Source organism: Zonotrichia albicollis, chromosome 4 (assembly GCF_047830755.1).
Source record: "Zonotrichia albicollis isolate bZonAlb1 chromosome 4, bZonAlb1.hap1, whole genome shotgun sequence".
Taxonomy (NCBI): domain Eukaryota; kingdom Metazoa; phylum Chordata; class Aves; order Passeriformes; family Passerellidae; genus Zonotrichia; species Zonotrichia albicollis.
Window position 1 is genome coordinate 39,926,369 of NC_133822.1, and position 15,850 is coordinate 39,942,218.

General features: G+C 45.8%; 1 protein-coding gene across 2 annotated transcripts in view; it reads left to right on the forward strand.

Annotated features, from left to right (window-relative positions):
• The first annotated feature begins 2,642 nt into the window (after positions 1–2,642).
• Positions 2,643–15,850, forward strand: part of TMCC3 (transmembrane and coiled-coil domain family 3) — a 133,365-nt gene continuing 120,157 nt past the window's right edge. For both annotated transcript variants that reach the window (XM_074539622.1, XM_074539623.1), the window contains exon 1: positions 2,643–3,238. Coding sequence is in view for 1 of the 2 variants with exons in the window: in XM_074539623.1 (XP_074395724.1) it covers positions 3,227–3,238 (12 nt within the window). In the remaining variant the exon portion in view is untranslated. The remainder of the gene's footprint in view (positions 3,239–15,850) is intronic.

Consider the following 15,850-nt stretch of genomic DNA (forward strand, 5'->3'; position numbering starts at 1 on the left):
CACACATTGCTTTGTGTTCAGACTTCCTCTGAAGATGTCTGGTATTGAACAAGCATGGCAAGTGGGCTAAAACTGTGAGAGGAAAGGGGCACACAGAGTGATGTACTGAGCAGGAACATGAAGTTACAGCAGCAGAGGGGCAGGAGAACGTGGGTGCCAAGGGCTATGGCCAGTCATAACAACTGATAAAACCAGCAAAAAACACCACAAATCCCAAAACCACCGCAATGGGATGAAAGAGTGGAAACACAAGCAGTCCTGATGCCCTGAAATGATGTTATCTCAGACAAGACAAGACAAGTCAGTAAATTTAATTATTTGCTGCTGCTTGGCCAGATGGCCTGGAGTTGTATCAAAAATCCCTACCCACCACATTTCTCCATAGGTCAGGATTCCAAACTTTTCATCTATCTTAAAATACTTATGTTTTCAAAATAAAGGGATGTACTTAAATTTTTACAGCTCCAGAAAAAAAAAATTGCAGAGGTCAGCAGTGCAAGGAGATAGAGATGTTACAAGAAAGTAATTTAAAAACATGCACTGAGGTGAGTTATCTAACACAACCTTGGACACCAGGATCCATCTCCAGGGCAAATGGCTCAGCCCTGAACTGAGGAGATGGAAGCTCTGGCCTTGAGATGGGAACCAGGCTTCCACAACCTGTTGTTAGGTGTCCCAAGGAGGTTGTTCTCTGAAAAATCTCTTTCTGTTGCATTCTCTTTGGATAGTTTCCACCTTACCAGGAGATGAAACCTGTTCCAATGTATTGGATCATACTAATGGATAAAAAGCCAAGTTGGAGTACTCTAAGAACCCCATACGTGTAATTTTAGCATTGCAACACCTAAATCTCAGGATTTCAACTCTTTTTTAATCACACACTGAGATTTTCTTCAGGAAAGAAGGGATTTCAGAGCACATACCTTTTCCTGAGTGTAACTACAGAGAAAACAAGCTAAATACCCAGAGAAGATTCCCCTATGTCTATGATCTAGGATTATTGCTGATGTTCTTATTCTTTGTTATTATCCCATTTCACTTATTAGTAAACTAGTGGTTGTATCAAGCTTACCCAATCAAACCTCATGCAAGAGAGGAATGTCTGGAAGAAGGGAAATCTGTGTAAGGATCTGTCACAGCTGGGGTGACAGCAGGTACACGAAGAGGGATGTGTCTCAGCATTTTACACTGGGTAGTGGCCAAGAAGAGTTAATGATTGTAGCAGGCAGGATTCTTGGAAACACTGCCGGTTTCTGTGCATGGTCATCAACAGTGACTCTGAGAGCATCCTACTGTACCTGTAATATGGACATCCTGACAAAACCCAGGGTATTACAGTGACTTTAGACGGTCACTGTGGTGAGAGAAGGACGAGAATCTTGTTTCTTGATCAGAAGGCTGATTTATTCATATAAGATATATAATACATTATAACTATACTAAAAGGAAGAAAAAGAGAGGTCGCAGAGAGCAGCTATGCTAAGAATAGAATAGAATGAATAACAAAGTTCTTTGCTCAGGGAATCTGTCCCTGAGTTGCTCTTGTGATTGGCTTTTAATGGTACACAAGGAAGATGAGCTAATCACAGGGACACCTGCTACATTTCACAACAGCTGATAACAATTGTTTACATTCTTCTTCTGGGGCCCTTTGCTTCCCAGAAGAAGGAGAAATCCCAAAGAAAGGATTTCTATGAAGAAATGTCTGTGACACCAGGGTTCCTCATTTTCAAGAGACAAAAGAAAGGGAAGAGGCAACGTGAGCAAGAGAATAGGAGCGCTACTGAAGTCTGTACAATCAGACGTGAGAGAGCAGAAGTACCTAACAACCAGCAGCAGGAGACGCAAATCAACATGCTAAAAGGAGTACAGCAAATCTTAGCCCAATAGCTGACACTGGCCATAACCAGGAAAGCAAACTGCTAGTCATGCACATTCCACTCAAGTGACAACCCCACCATTTGAGCACCTCAAGGCAACATTGTGCTGGGTGACACCATAAACCACAAGACCAAAAGCAGCAACATTTGACTCAGCATCACAAACATGATGGCCAAAACTCTTGGCTTGCTGCTCTCCATGACACAACGTTACAAACTTAATACTAATCTGCCAGTGAATATTCTCTTGCTTCAGCTAAACTGCTCCTGTCAAACCAGGTTCAAGTGTAAATGTGATGACAGTTTTCTCTAACTTGTCTGCTTTTTTAAAATTCACTGTCTTGCTAGAAATTAATTTCTGTGGGTTGCTATACGCTCACAGGACTGAGGTTTCATGAAAAGTTACTTGAAGAATGTACCAGGACACAGAGAAAACTTGAAATATGGGTTGCTCTAAGGTAAGTGACATCCTTCAGAATGTGAAATGTGCGGTCAGTCCTGTCCTGCCGAGCCACAGCACAAGCTGCTGCTCCGCGTTTGGCTGCTGGCCCAGGCTCACCCGGGGGGTGTGTGCAGGTGTAACATGCCAAGATTCACCTCCACACACCCGACAGCCGGAGCTCTGCATTCTTGCATTTAACATTATTACAGAAAGTCTGTAATAATTAACAATAAATACCTTCCGAGATAGGATTCTTTTTTAACTTGAGAACAGCTTGTCACTTTGATGGTGTACTACAGCTTTCAGGAAAAGTAAATTGCTGCTGGAATGTGTGTGATTTGCTTCGGGTGAGACTTGCTTCGTTACGAGAAGCTGGAGCACCGTGGGGTTCGAGCACCAAAAGCAGCGCGGTCCAAGCAGCTTCCCACGGCACCTGGCTGCGGCGATGCAGCCATCCAGCACCTCGGACCCTCCAGCCATCCATCCCGCCGTCTCCTCGGACCCTCCAGCCATCCCCAGAGGGAGCAGCCCCGGCCCTGCCCTGCCGTGACCCGGACCGAAGCGGCGCGGCTCAGGGGCGAGCGCTGCTTTCCGCGGGGGGCTCTCCACAGCGCTCCGGGCGCCCACGCGGGGTGACGAGGAGCCGCCGGGAGCCAGGCGCCCGCTTCGCGCCCTCCCCGGCCCCGGGCAGCGGGCGGGGGCCGCGGCCGGGGAAGGGGCCGGGCCCACCCACCGCCGCCGCCGCCCGGCCCCCCCCGCGGCCGCGCTGCCTCGTGGCGGGCGCAGCCGTTGCGCCGCCGCTCAGAGCGGGCAGGCGGGCGGCGCGCACGGAGGGGCCGCCGCGCCGTGAGGGGCGGGAGAGCGCGGCGCCGCGGCGGGGAGCCCCCGGCGCCGCCCGCCCAGCATGCTGCGCAAGGTAAGCCCCGCGCCCGCCGTCCGGCTCCGGGCGCCACCCGGGCGGGGACGGGCGGGCACGGGAGCGGGGGCAGCGGCGGGGGCAGCGGCGGGCCCGTCGGGGCCCCGCCAGGTGGCGCCTTGGCGCCGGGCGGCCCCGCGGGGCAGTCGCGCCCGTGAGGGCGGGCGGGGCGCGGAGCCGCGGGCGCGGTGCGAGGGGCGCGGTCCCAGGTGCGGGCAAACTTTGCCTCCCCGGGCGGGCCGTGCTCCGGCCGGAGTTGCCGTGGCTGCCGGCGGCGGCGGAGAGCCGGGGCGCGGGGTATCCCCGCAGGCCGCCGCCGCGGGCTGGAACGCGGGGCGAGCGCCGAGCGGCCGGAGGCGCCCGGGGCTGCGGGCGGGAGCGGCGGCCGTGCGGAGCGGGCGGCCGGGGGCTCCCCCCGCTATTGTTCCCTGCACGGCCGCAGAGGATCCCTGGGCTGAGGGAGCTCGGGCACGGATAGACTTGGGCGAAGGGAACAGCTCTGCATCCACGCTAGGCAGCGGCGCTGGCGGTGCTGTGTGCAGGCGAATGCAAGGCTCTCAAGTCCAAGGCGCTGCTAAAAGGTGTTGAAAAATAACTCGAAGCTCTTAGCCGAGGAGAGCATGCTACCCAACCAGACCCCACTTCGGAGCTGGACCCAAAGGCTCTTAAAGTCAGTAGGGATCCTTTCGCTGACATCTAGCTCCAATCACAATTTTCATTGCTCTTTCCTAATAGGGAAGCTTCTCTTCCAGGTGGACTTGGGCTGCATCCTGAAACAGGCTGTAGCAGGAGAGTGCTGTAGCAGGATAGTGCCAGGGTAGAAGGCACGTTATCAAAAGAGTGAATCACGCAGCTGCTCAGGTTTTTGTCCCGCTGTTGTTTCTGTCTTGCTCCCATTTTGTGTGATCTTTCCAAATTTTGTTGTTACATCCTTAGGCCCATTAGCCTAAGTGTGCCCTAGCTCAGACAGCTGGAGTAGTAAGACATCTCTCAAAATTCATGTTAAAAGACATAGGAAATCTCTTCCATCACTTCCTGGTGAATGAGGTGGTTGAAGCCCGGGGTCCTCTTCAGCTGTGCTCAGCCACAGTTCCAGGTTGCAAAGGCTGTGCTTGGTTTGGCAGAGCCAGGGGAACACAGATAAGCAAGATGATTTCTCTTTGTTTTGGGAGGAACCCTCCGCTTAGCTGGACTCCCTAAGCCTCATATTGCTAATCCCTTTTACAAATAGCAGTATTTTACACTTAGTGTTAATTATTGTGTGTTTGTTGTCTGGTTTGGGCAAGCTGGTTAAGAGAAAGCTGCATAATTCTACCCTTTCGTAGTGAATAATGTGGAACAAATGCTTTATTTGAATTTTATCTTCTTCCACTGCCCATCATAGTCCTTTGCTATAAGGAGAGGAAATGATGAGGTGGTGGTCAAGATTTTATATTAAGGATTTATCAAAGGGCGAAATTACCTTGGGAATTGCGGATACAAGGTATTTGAGCTTTGTTTCTTTTTCTTACCTTATTCTGTGGCTGCTCAAGGGCTGAATTGGGCTTTGAGGGTTGGTTTATGCTGTCATCCTGTTGTGGTGCTGCATGTTTATGAGCTATCCATCACAGACTGACCTCCATGTGAATTATGAGCCACTTGTGCTAAATTCCTCTGCTGTACACAACTAGAGCACTGCCGAGAGATGTTAAACTAAGCTAACTTTAGCTTAAAGCGATCAAATTTGTACTTCCTAATTTTTAGACAACACCTTAGCTCTAATGAAGGCTGCATAACAAATCATCTGAGAAAGTAAATCTCCTTTAAGACAAGTGGAGCAAGAAGTAAAAAGAAATTGCAGTTCTCACTTTGAATCGGGAGTGCTCTGATTCTGCTTTAGGCATCCCACGGGGCAACCTTCCTCACTGAGTTCATAGTCCTTAGCATGCCTTGGAAAAACAGTAGTCAATGTGGGGAGCCAACAGTGAAATTAATTTCATGTCATGGCTCTCTAGGATGGGGAATGGAACTTCAGTGTTGACTGCTTTGTCTCCTCTTTATTCTCTGCTATTCCAGAGGATTTTATACAATTTCCATCTTAACATCCCTTTTTTTTTGCTTTTATGTCTGTCAGAAAGGGAACATAAAACACAGAGAAACCTTTGTTTTTCTATTTCCCCCCATCATGTGGTTTTGTGGCCAGCAAGAGGAAGCCTAACATTTGAGACCCCTCTGTTTTCCTGTCCCTAAATACAGTTGATGTTTCAGTGATTGCTTCAAAAGTAAGTAAATAAATAAATAAAGCTGGGCCACTGAGTTGGGAAGCTCAAGCTCTTGCATGGGATTTAGTATGGGTCAAAAACTTTGTGTTAAATCTACACTTTACATTTGGTTCATGTTTTCCAAGGCCATCTGTGCTCATAAAGGAGCAATAAGTAAAAGAGTTGTTTGGGTGCCTCATTAACATAACAAAAGCCTGGCTGGAGATATGAAATAATGTCCTTTCCCTTTCTGTTTGAGATGTAGTGAGTTTCCCTTTCTGTTTGAGATGTACTGAATTTCAAGTGTAACGCAGAGAAAGTGGCTCTGTGAAGATGGGTGGAATCAGTGAGGTGTTGGTGCCTCTGGGGAACTGCTCTCCAGTGGTGTGGCTGTGCTGGGCTTTCCCCAGGCTGAGCCCTTGGCTCCCAGGTAGCCGATGTCCCTGAGGAGCCTGCTGCTCCCTGTGCCTGTCACTGGGGTGGGATGGTGGCAGGGCCTCAGGAGTGACACAGCATGCGCTATGCAGCACCTGTGCATGTTTGCTCCTGGGCCCAGGGGGACCTCTGGGGCAGAGAGCCCTCCCTGTGCTCCTCAGGTCCCTGCCAGAGTTGTGGGGGACAGCAGAGCAGTGCAGGCTGAGTGGAACCCAGCGCTGTTTGCGTCGGGGTGTGCAGCGTGGCACAGAGAGCACCATGGGCAGGGAAGGATGGGCAGTAGCATGCTCTGCTAGCCTGCTGCTTTCAGCATTCTCTGCTGGGCCTGGAGCTTAGCTCAACAGTTCTTGCCCAGTCCCTGCCTCTGCTCACCACCCCTTCTGGCTCCTCCAGCTGCTTGTGTCCAACTTGTTCTTCACGGAGGGAGTACTTTCTAAAATCCTTGGAGTACTAGCGAGGTTATGGATTACTAATTATGCTGACACCGTATTTGAGATGCTTTATAGGAGTTTGATCGTTCCAGACAGAGTCCTCCCCTTTCCTTGTCTCTACACTCTCTTTTCAGACTTCAGAAATGTGATAGCTGTGAGTACAGATCATCCTGGGCACCACTGCTTCTCTTGCTCTTCATGCTGTTCAAAGTAGTTAGAAATGACATAGATGGCACAGACACGTCCAAGTACTTCCTTGCTTGTGAACCCTGTTGTGTAACGTGTATGTGCTGCAGCTGCATGTGTAACTAATGCCAGCTGAGGCTAGTCTGTTTGATTTCATTCCACATGAAAGATCTGGTTCTTTTCCTTCCATATGCCCCTCTTTTCACTTAGTTTCTTAATAGTAAGAAAATGCTAATGCATATATAAGCAGGAGGAAAACCCCTGATGTTGTTTTCCTGTTTTTGTGTACCTCCTCCTTCCTGGTCATTCAGATAGGGTAGACTGGCATTGTAGTTAATGGAGACAAGCTGTCTGTTAGACATTGCAGGAATGTGGTGGCAGAGAGGACAGGCTGCATTTCCAGGTAACAGATGGAAAGCCAGTTCTCCAGACCTCAACAATCTTGTCTCTTTGGATTTGTTCCTCTCAGTTTCTCTTGCCAATGACCTACCTGCCTTAATGGACTGTATTAGGAGTTCATTTATTCAGTCTTAGCAGTCTGTCACCAGATCACTGAAGTACATATTACATGTAAATTCTCGCTTATGTCTGCTTATATTATCTCTCTTGTTCATTTTCACTAGGGTAAACAAATTCACATGTCAATTACTGCCAGTGTTATTTCTTCAGGAAGGATGTGCCTACACTTGGAAAATAATGAAAATCAAATACATCACCAAGAAATTAGTACCTAGGAACAACAAAAAGGCAAAATTAGTATGAGCAGAATATACTGAAAATTCAGGCTGGGCTAAACAAAATCTGTGATGAAGATGAAATTGTGTGCTACTTCTGTTTTTAGCTCTCATTTAATACTCTTAGGTGGGTTTGGTCTCTGATACTCAATAATCTGTAACTACTCTTTGCACTTATGGGGAGGGAAAGGAAAAAGTCTCAGCCTGTTTAATGTTGTGTTTAATTCATAATGTAGTGAGGAGGGACAAATATACCTTGCCAGGTACAGAACAGTGCTTGCTATAACATTTATTCATCAGGTATTTCAGCAGAATGAAAGCTTTATTTTTAGCAAGTTGTCATTGTCTGGTCTTTACAATTTGTTGGGCAAAAACTGGGACAATTTGCGCTAATGGGGGAGCATGGCACTGTGGCTCTGCTGGGAAAGAAACTTGCCCTTTTGTAATATTTATCTGCTCAGAAATTGCCTTCAAATAGTATATAATACTGTCAGTCAAAGACTAAATTTCAGGGTTGAGGTAATACAGAGATTTTCCTTTTCAGCTATTTTAGAGGCTCTACTATTTTGACTGCCCTCAGGGAATATGAAATGTGTCAGCAGTTAAATCCATGACAACAGATAACTTACTTAAGCATTAGATTGAGCTGAGTTAACATGCAGCCAATTTAACTGGCTAAGGCACAGGCCACCCTGGCAGAGGGAGCCCCTGAATGAATCCTGGCTCCAAGCACAGCAGAGTGGCAGCTCAAACAGGGGGCTCTCTCCTTTGGGAGGAGGACAGACAGAGATTTCTTCTACAGTTGGGCATGCTTGGCATGAGTTTAAGTGGATTTTAGTGAATTTGCAGTGAATCGAGGTGCCTGCAGGTGTTTAAGTGCCTAAAAGATCTCATGATGTGCATGAGGATTTCAGTGGGAGATCAATATCAGTTTTGAAGGACTAGGGAGGATTTCCTTTACCTCAAGCTCCTCTTTGCTAAGGAGTTCATCTTTCCCATCACTGCTTCTGCTGTGATTTTTTATTGTGATTCAACTGATTAGCAGCAGGATTCATCTCTTCCAGCAGTGTCTGTGATGCAAAACCAGATCAAAATGGGGTCAACATTTTCCAGTGCTTGAAGACTTGAAAGTGGCAAGGATATAAAGGGGACCTAGGCAGTGAGGCTGACACTTCAGGCTCAGCAGTGGTGTTTGCTGTGGCAGACACTAGAGCATGGAGGGATATTTATTTCTACTCAGCAATATAAAATAGGATGTTTAAAAGATAGAGTGGATTTTTCTGCAGTTTTCAAGGTCTTAAGTTGAAAGTACTTTATTGTGGTATAAAGAAATGTCAATGGGATATCTCAGCTATATCTACCATCTACTTAAAACCTTCCCTAAGATTTATTTTCTTAAGATTCTACAGTAAATTTCTTAAGAGTGGGCAATAAGGAATCAAAATGTAATGGAAAGTCAATGGGGTTTATGTATCAAAGTCCCTGGGTTCACTTTCTAACATGGCATATAAATGACTGATGTGCTTTCAACTGTCTTGTGTTTTTATCTGCCACCTCTGTTGATAAGCAAGGTATAATTGACATGGGGAGAGGAGAGGAGAGAGGTATAAGGTATAATTGAGGTATAAGGTATATATAAGAGAGGAGAGCAAGGTATGATTGACATGGGGAGGAAGACTAGAAAGTGACTGATTGTTCAGTCTGTGACAGCAGAAGAACTGGGGGCATCAAATGAAACCATCAGACCCCTGATGTTCAGAGCAGAGGAATGGGCTCTGCATTTGCCTGTGAGATTCCTGACCACTGGGTGTTGGGGGGAGCACGAGTTTCCATGGATTCAAGTTCTCACAGAACATGCCCCTGAGGATAAAGTGAGCACTGCTGGCTCAAAACCCCCTTGACCTGCAGATCTGCAGCAGCTGGGAGGAATTCCAGGGAGCAGCATTCCATGGTTATGCTAGTCATGGGAGTCTTCCCAACATATCCCCTGTTGGCCACTGTTCCAGCCAAGATCCAGGCATGGATTTAATATGAACCTCTATGTTCCTTACCATCTAGCAGCACAGAACTGAGCTTTGTTTTCTGCTGAGCTTGCTTGTGAGATATTGAACCTGTTAGTCATACCCTTGATGAAGCATGTCACCTGAGAAAAGTTTTATGAGTCTATGTTTGCTCACAGAATATGTGCATAATTTGAGATTGCAGTTGTGAGAAAAGAAATGGAGGAAGGCTAAGATGTCTTAAACTGGTTGACTTCAGTGAACTAAACCCAGAAGGATTTGATTAAAGTAATTTCTTTTGTTCAAGGTGGCCCTTCAGGGCAGGGGGAGGTCACGATGGCTGGTTGCATGTTCATCGAAATCTTGTCTGTGCCAGGCTGAACATTTTATTTCCTCTTGTTCTGAGGTGAAGACAAAGCACTTTCTAGCACCAAGGACACAGAGAAGGGCCAGTTAACATCTTTTCCTCTATATGTTCTCCACTGCTGATATACTGTCCTACTGACAAGACAATTAAATCTTACCTTTAAGAAACATATATGAAAAAAATAGGCAGGCATGGGGAAAAAAGGGGAGAGATGAGCTGATTGGAGAGTAAGTAAAACTTCCAAAAGGCTTTGATAGTCTCCAGTTGTAAGGTGAAAAATGGCTAAAGTTCCCCTTTTCTGCCCTGCTCCAACATCTGTGCATATCTTGACAGATCTCATGAGGCTTCAGGACCTTTAAAATCAGGACTCTGGCTCTCTGGTCACTGTATTCCTGCTTCTGAGCAATTGATCTTAAGCCCTTGGATTTAATGTAGTTGAACTTGCCCTTGAATGCCAGAAACCATCATGAAAGAAAATGCTTCACTAGCCCATATTATTCTTATCAAAACTGTTTTGAAATAGAAAATTAGGTTTTTATAAAAAAAAAAACAAAACCAAAACCAAACAAAACCCAGAAAATATATTTCTGAGAAAAATATCAGTATTACAATGAAAAATTAACCTCTATTTGAAGAAAAAAAAAAGGCAAGCTTAAATCTCTTTAATCTTCTTTATGGGAAATCAAAATATTTTCCAGGAGAAAAATAAATAATTTTTCCCTTACAGCAATACAGTATTAATGCTTGATAGTTTGATTCAGATATTCTACTTTTTATCTTTTTATTTGTAAATTAGTTAGTTTTTTGGGTTTGGGGTTTTCTTGCTGTTGTGGTTTGTTTGTTTGTTTTATTATTGTTTGTATTGGCATTTGCTAGCATATAATTATTCATACCAGTAGACTGATTTGCAAGTCTCCTAGTAGTTCTCCATTCTTTACAGGTATTCTAAAAAACATTTTGTTTCATGTTCTCATTATCTTTTCCAGCTTATTTCTGGACAGATGAATAAACACACTTTTTAATGCATTTCAATTATCTTACTTTTTGTCAAGATGTACTTTCAGGTAACACAATTAATTAAAACTCCATTAACTGTTTAAAAAGGATGTATCCCCTGGTGGCAAACCGTGGGTACTGGCCTACTTGAGTTAATGAGTGTGAATGGATGTATAATAAATATTGATTTGCTCAAAATAAAGGGGATTTTTAAAATCCTTTTGCTTGCTTTTTATGTTGAAGCCCAAAGAGATATACTTGCCATTGCTTTTTTACCACTGAGATTCAGTCTGTTTGTATATTCCTGAGGCTTAGAGCCTGTTTCACACACAGTGTGGCCAGCAGGCCCAGGGCAGTGATTGTCCCTCTGCACTGGGCATGGGTGAGGGCACAGCTCACACCCTGTGCCCAGCTCTGGGCCCCTCACTGCAAGGGCTGCAGTGGCCAGAGAAGGCAGCAGAGCTGCTGGAAGGCCAGGAGAGTGAGTGTGTGAGGAGCTGGGGCTGTGGGGCTGCAGAAAAGGAGGCTCAGAGGGAACCTCAGCACTCTCTATGTAGCCAGGTGGGGCTCAGCCTCTTCTCCCAGGCAGCCAGCAACAGGACAAGAAGACAGAGCCTCAAGCTGCACCACTGCAGGTTCAGGCTGGATATTGTGAAGAATTTCTGCATTGAAAGTGTTGTCAAATATTGGAATGGACTGCCCAGGGAAGTGGTGGAGTCACTGTCCCTGGAGGTGTTCAGCACATGGCTGGATGTGGCACTAGTGATACAGTTAAGTTGGCATGGAGATGTTTAGTCAAAGGTTAGATTCAATGATCTTTTCTTTTTTCTGTTCCCTTCTCTGGTGTTGGAAACAGGGCTGGTTGTCAAGGCTTTCAGTGCCACTTGCAGCTGCCAGGTCAACTACTTGTCTGGGCAAACTGTGCTTTTGTGGCCTGCAGAACACCTGCACAGGGGGCAGCTGAGCACAAGAATAAATGAATGAGAGAAAGGAGCAGAAAAGGGTCCTTCTGAAGGGTGAGAAGTGTTATATTACATGAATAAATTTCAATTTTTTAAATTACTGGGGAAAAGTGTAGCCAGAGAGCTTTCTAGGCTGCAATCCTGAGTGCTGTTGTTGCAGAAACTGTGTAGAATGAGTTGAGGGTGTGAAGAATAAAATATCCCTAGCCTTGGGTGATAATAGAACCCTCTGTCTTCTGATAGTTATTTATCATTCATTCTTTTAATGTGTGATTCAAGAGGGTTTTTTTAATCCAAGAGTAGTTTTTAACTGAGTCCTACAACAGGTGACTTGTTTCAGCTACTGTTTTCAGATTCTAAAAAGTAGGAGTGCAGATTTAGCAAGCAAGAATGTGTATCTACATATATAATACTTGGGCAATTCATGCATGTTGAGACAAAAAGAACAGATTTATATCCTAATATACTGGTGTACCAGTTCTAGGGGTGGGACTGAGTAGTCAAGACTTTTGTACTTGGAGCCTCTACTGCCAGACTACAGAAACTGAATAACTGAAAAAAAAGGTGAAGTTACTTTTATTCAGTACTCTCTTACACCAAGACAGCATTGGTGCAGAATGAAGGAATCTGAAGTCCCTGGTGATGGATAGTAATCTAATGTAAATCCTCAGGCAAGTGAAGTTAATGTATTCTCGGCATGGTGCCTGGAGTAGGATGGGGGGAGGAATGGGAAGGGATGAATCAGCTCTCATGTTTTGCAAGATCCTGCCTTCTAGTTCAATATTGTCTTGTTTTCTTTGCCTAAATTTATTCCTGACAGGTGGTGACAGAATGTTTTCATTAAAGAAAAGTTTCCTAGAATTGCAGAAATCGTATGAATTCTCCTGTGGCAAACTAGCATTCAGACTTACAAGTGGCCATATTCTCTTTGCCAGCTCTTAAAAGCTTAGGAATTCCTCATTGCTGCCTAAAATCCCTTTTCTCCCTGGGCCCCATTATCCAGCAGGGAGCACAGAAGTGCAGCTCCTGCTGCTGACCCATGCACAGAGGGAGAGCAGCTGCCCAGGACTCCTGCAGTTAGGCTGAACCTTGTCCCTGACATTGCTGTCACCCTGACCCCAGGTGGGCTTGAGGCAGTGACAGCATGTGTCCTGACCTGCTTTTGCACTGCTTGATGTTGAATTATGGATCCCCAGTGACATTCTTCTGCTAGAGCCTCTCAGGGATGGGTGTACTGTTTTAGAACTGCTGTCAAGAGAGGGCAAGATGGTGCTTTGACAAGCTGGGCATGGAATCAGCACTCTAAGAATGCTGCTGTAAGAATGACACAGGTTGTTAGCACTGCAGAGGGTGCTTGTGCCTCCTTGGGGCACACCTGGGAGCCAGAGCAGATCCCAGGGGACAAAGCCACGCCTGTTTGGGTGGGGGTCGCTGTGCCTCACTCCGTGTGTCCTCGAGAGCCGGTGGCTCGAGTTTACTGGAACCTTCCCTGCCTGCTCTGGTTTCCCACTTGTGGTTCCTCAGTGAATGTGGGATCACTGTCAGACTGTGGCACTGTGGGGACAGATGAAAAAAAGGCTATCTGTGCCTGAGAAGTCAACCAGGGAGCTCCTGTTTCCAGCTCCAGGGACTGTATGTGGACCAGGTTTCCATGGGTGAGGTGGGACAGGGGAGAGGAAGAGGAGCTGCCCGATGAACCAAGTGCTGCTGTCGTTATTCTCAGCAATGCTGAGCACTCTGGAGGTGGTTTTTGAATGCTGGTTTTGGTGTGCTGATCCACCACCTCCAGAATAGCCTGCCTGTAACAAGTGCTCAGGTGTTCAGGCTGGGTTTTCTGTGCTCTGTGATAACTATATTTAGACAGAATACAATTTAGAAATGGAAGACACAAATCACTGAATCAGAGGGAGTCATGGCATTGAATCAAATGAAGAAAAAGTAATACTTTCCCCAGTGAGTTCACTTGTTTCTTGCTTCTGGGGTCCATTTTGATTTCATAAGCACATTCTCTTACTTGGCACTGCTTCTGTAGGAATTTTTAAAGTATGTGTGTGTTCTTAGTATTTTTGCTGTGCTTGAGATCAGCACTGTTGACCTTACTCATTTGAATGGGTCAGTTCCCTGGGCCTGTGCAGCAGTCCTGCTCCTCCACAGGATGGATTTGGCAAACAGCTCTAGAGATGCTAACGAGGGAGGTGGAATAGGAGGGGTCACACCACATGGCTGAGCGTGCATTGAAAAGCCCTTGCCTTGATAGAACTTAAAGCTTGTAGGACTTGCCATCTTCAGAGTGCTTATAAGCATTAATGAAGCCTCATGACACCACCACAAAGTGATGTAAATATGTGTTATCACTGTTGTACATGGGAGAGCAAGAGAGAAAATTTTCTTGTACAAAGATTGCCAGTGAAACCAAGGGGAAAACCTATAGTTTTAAATGACTGTCTTATCCTAGACAACTGGAAATTGGCTTTCTAAGTTGCTGTGTTGTAAAAGTATTCACTTGTGTAGGCACGTGCATCAGTGCTCTCCTGAACAAAGAGATGTTCCTTAACTAGTGCTTGGGAAATGAGTGCAGCTTTGAAATAACTGAATGACTGCAGGGAAAAGCTGTGAAATTTTTGTATCTATCACTGAGCTTACTAAGGGGGTTTTTTATAGCTTGTTAAGCAATTTCAGACTTCTCTCATGTGAGTTCTCCTTCCCCATAACTCAGTTTGAAAAGAAAGATGGAGGAGAGGGAAAGAGACAGCGCCTTCAGCACACATGAGGAGTGGGCCTTGGGTCTCTGGGCAGTAGCTGGGAGGAGAGAGTAGCTGAAGGAGGGTGGTTGGGGCTGAGGATGCCTGACAGAGCTATGGTGTGAAAATTCAGCCATTGCACAAAGCATTGCTGGGACCTTCAGGGACTCTTCTGCTAGTTCTGCTGGAGCATCCTTTTGTGGTCATTGTAGGCCCTAGTCTTTGTCCTCTCCTACTGCTTGTTATTGTCACACTGTGCAGCCAATGACATTTCAGTGTAATTGTACCCTTGGTGCATCCACCTCCTCCCATCTGTATTTGTTCTCTGCTCCTAGCAGCTCTCTGGCAACCTGCCACATGAGATATAATCTGCAGCCTCACGTAGAGAATTACTGTACTCTGACCTCCCCTGTGTTGCAAACTACTTCTGCTTCACAGGGCTTAATCCTGCCAAGAGCTAAACTCTGCTTCAACCAGGCACCCCTGGGGAAACTGCCTTCCCACAGGTGGATTATGGTTTAGAGCAGTGCATGTGTGGAAATACATTGACCACTAAAGGGTAGAAATCAGGATGATGAATGAGGTTTTTCAATGAAATCTGTAAACTAATTCTGGCTGTATAAAATAACTTTCTTTTTGGAGGGGAGGATCTTCTTTCATGAGTAAAAAGCTAAGGTAAAAATGAAAACCTAGTCAGGATTACTAATGCAAACACCATAAGGTATGTGTTTTACTGGCAGTACTAATGTTTTCTGATCAGCTTTCAGTGAACATAATTCAAGACTTTTATGTAGGTATTTATACAGCATTAATCTAGAGATTCATGTGAAGTAATATCTTGTAAGACAAATACTTAGGTATACTGAAGAACTAGGACACAGATAATTACATTTCTGATCAAATTAAGTATCTGGGTATTGAAATATCCATTAAACAACCCTTCTGAGGCATTTTAAATGGCATAAAACTCACTTGCTGGATCCCTGCTGATTCTGATGCACATTTCTACTCAATTTCTCTGAACTGTACAGTCTGACACCTCAGTTTGTTCAAAGGCTGATCAGGTTAATTTGCTCACAGTAGCATTGTTTCAGAAGCTACAAAGGGCATTTTTTCTGTACCTTAGATAGCTTCACAATAACTGTTTCTGCAGGCATTTCCCTTTCTGCTCTCCTTCCAAAGGAGATTCTCCCACAAACACTGCCTCCCACCTTCAGTCATACTGAATGGACATACTGTCCTCTTGGGGTGCATCCACCAGTGGTGCATCCTTTCAGAATTACCTCCAGGCTCTGTGACTGGCTTCTTTAGCTCTAGTCCCCATCTCCTGCTGTGTGAAGTTTGTGTAGCTCTTTCCAATTCCTTCATGGCTTCTCTCTGGTCCCCTTCTCTGGCTTTCAGTGCTGCTCTGTGTTCTCTGCAGTCAGTGGGTGAGGCAGCGATCAGAGATGTTTTCTTCCCCTCTCTTTCACTGCACCCCACTTGGCCACTTCTTTCCTGAAAGGCCCCTCAGAGCCATC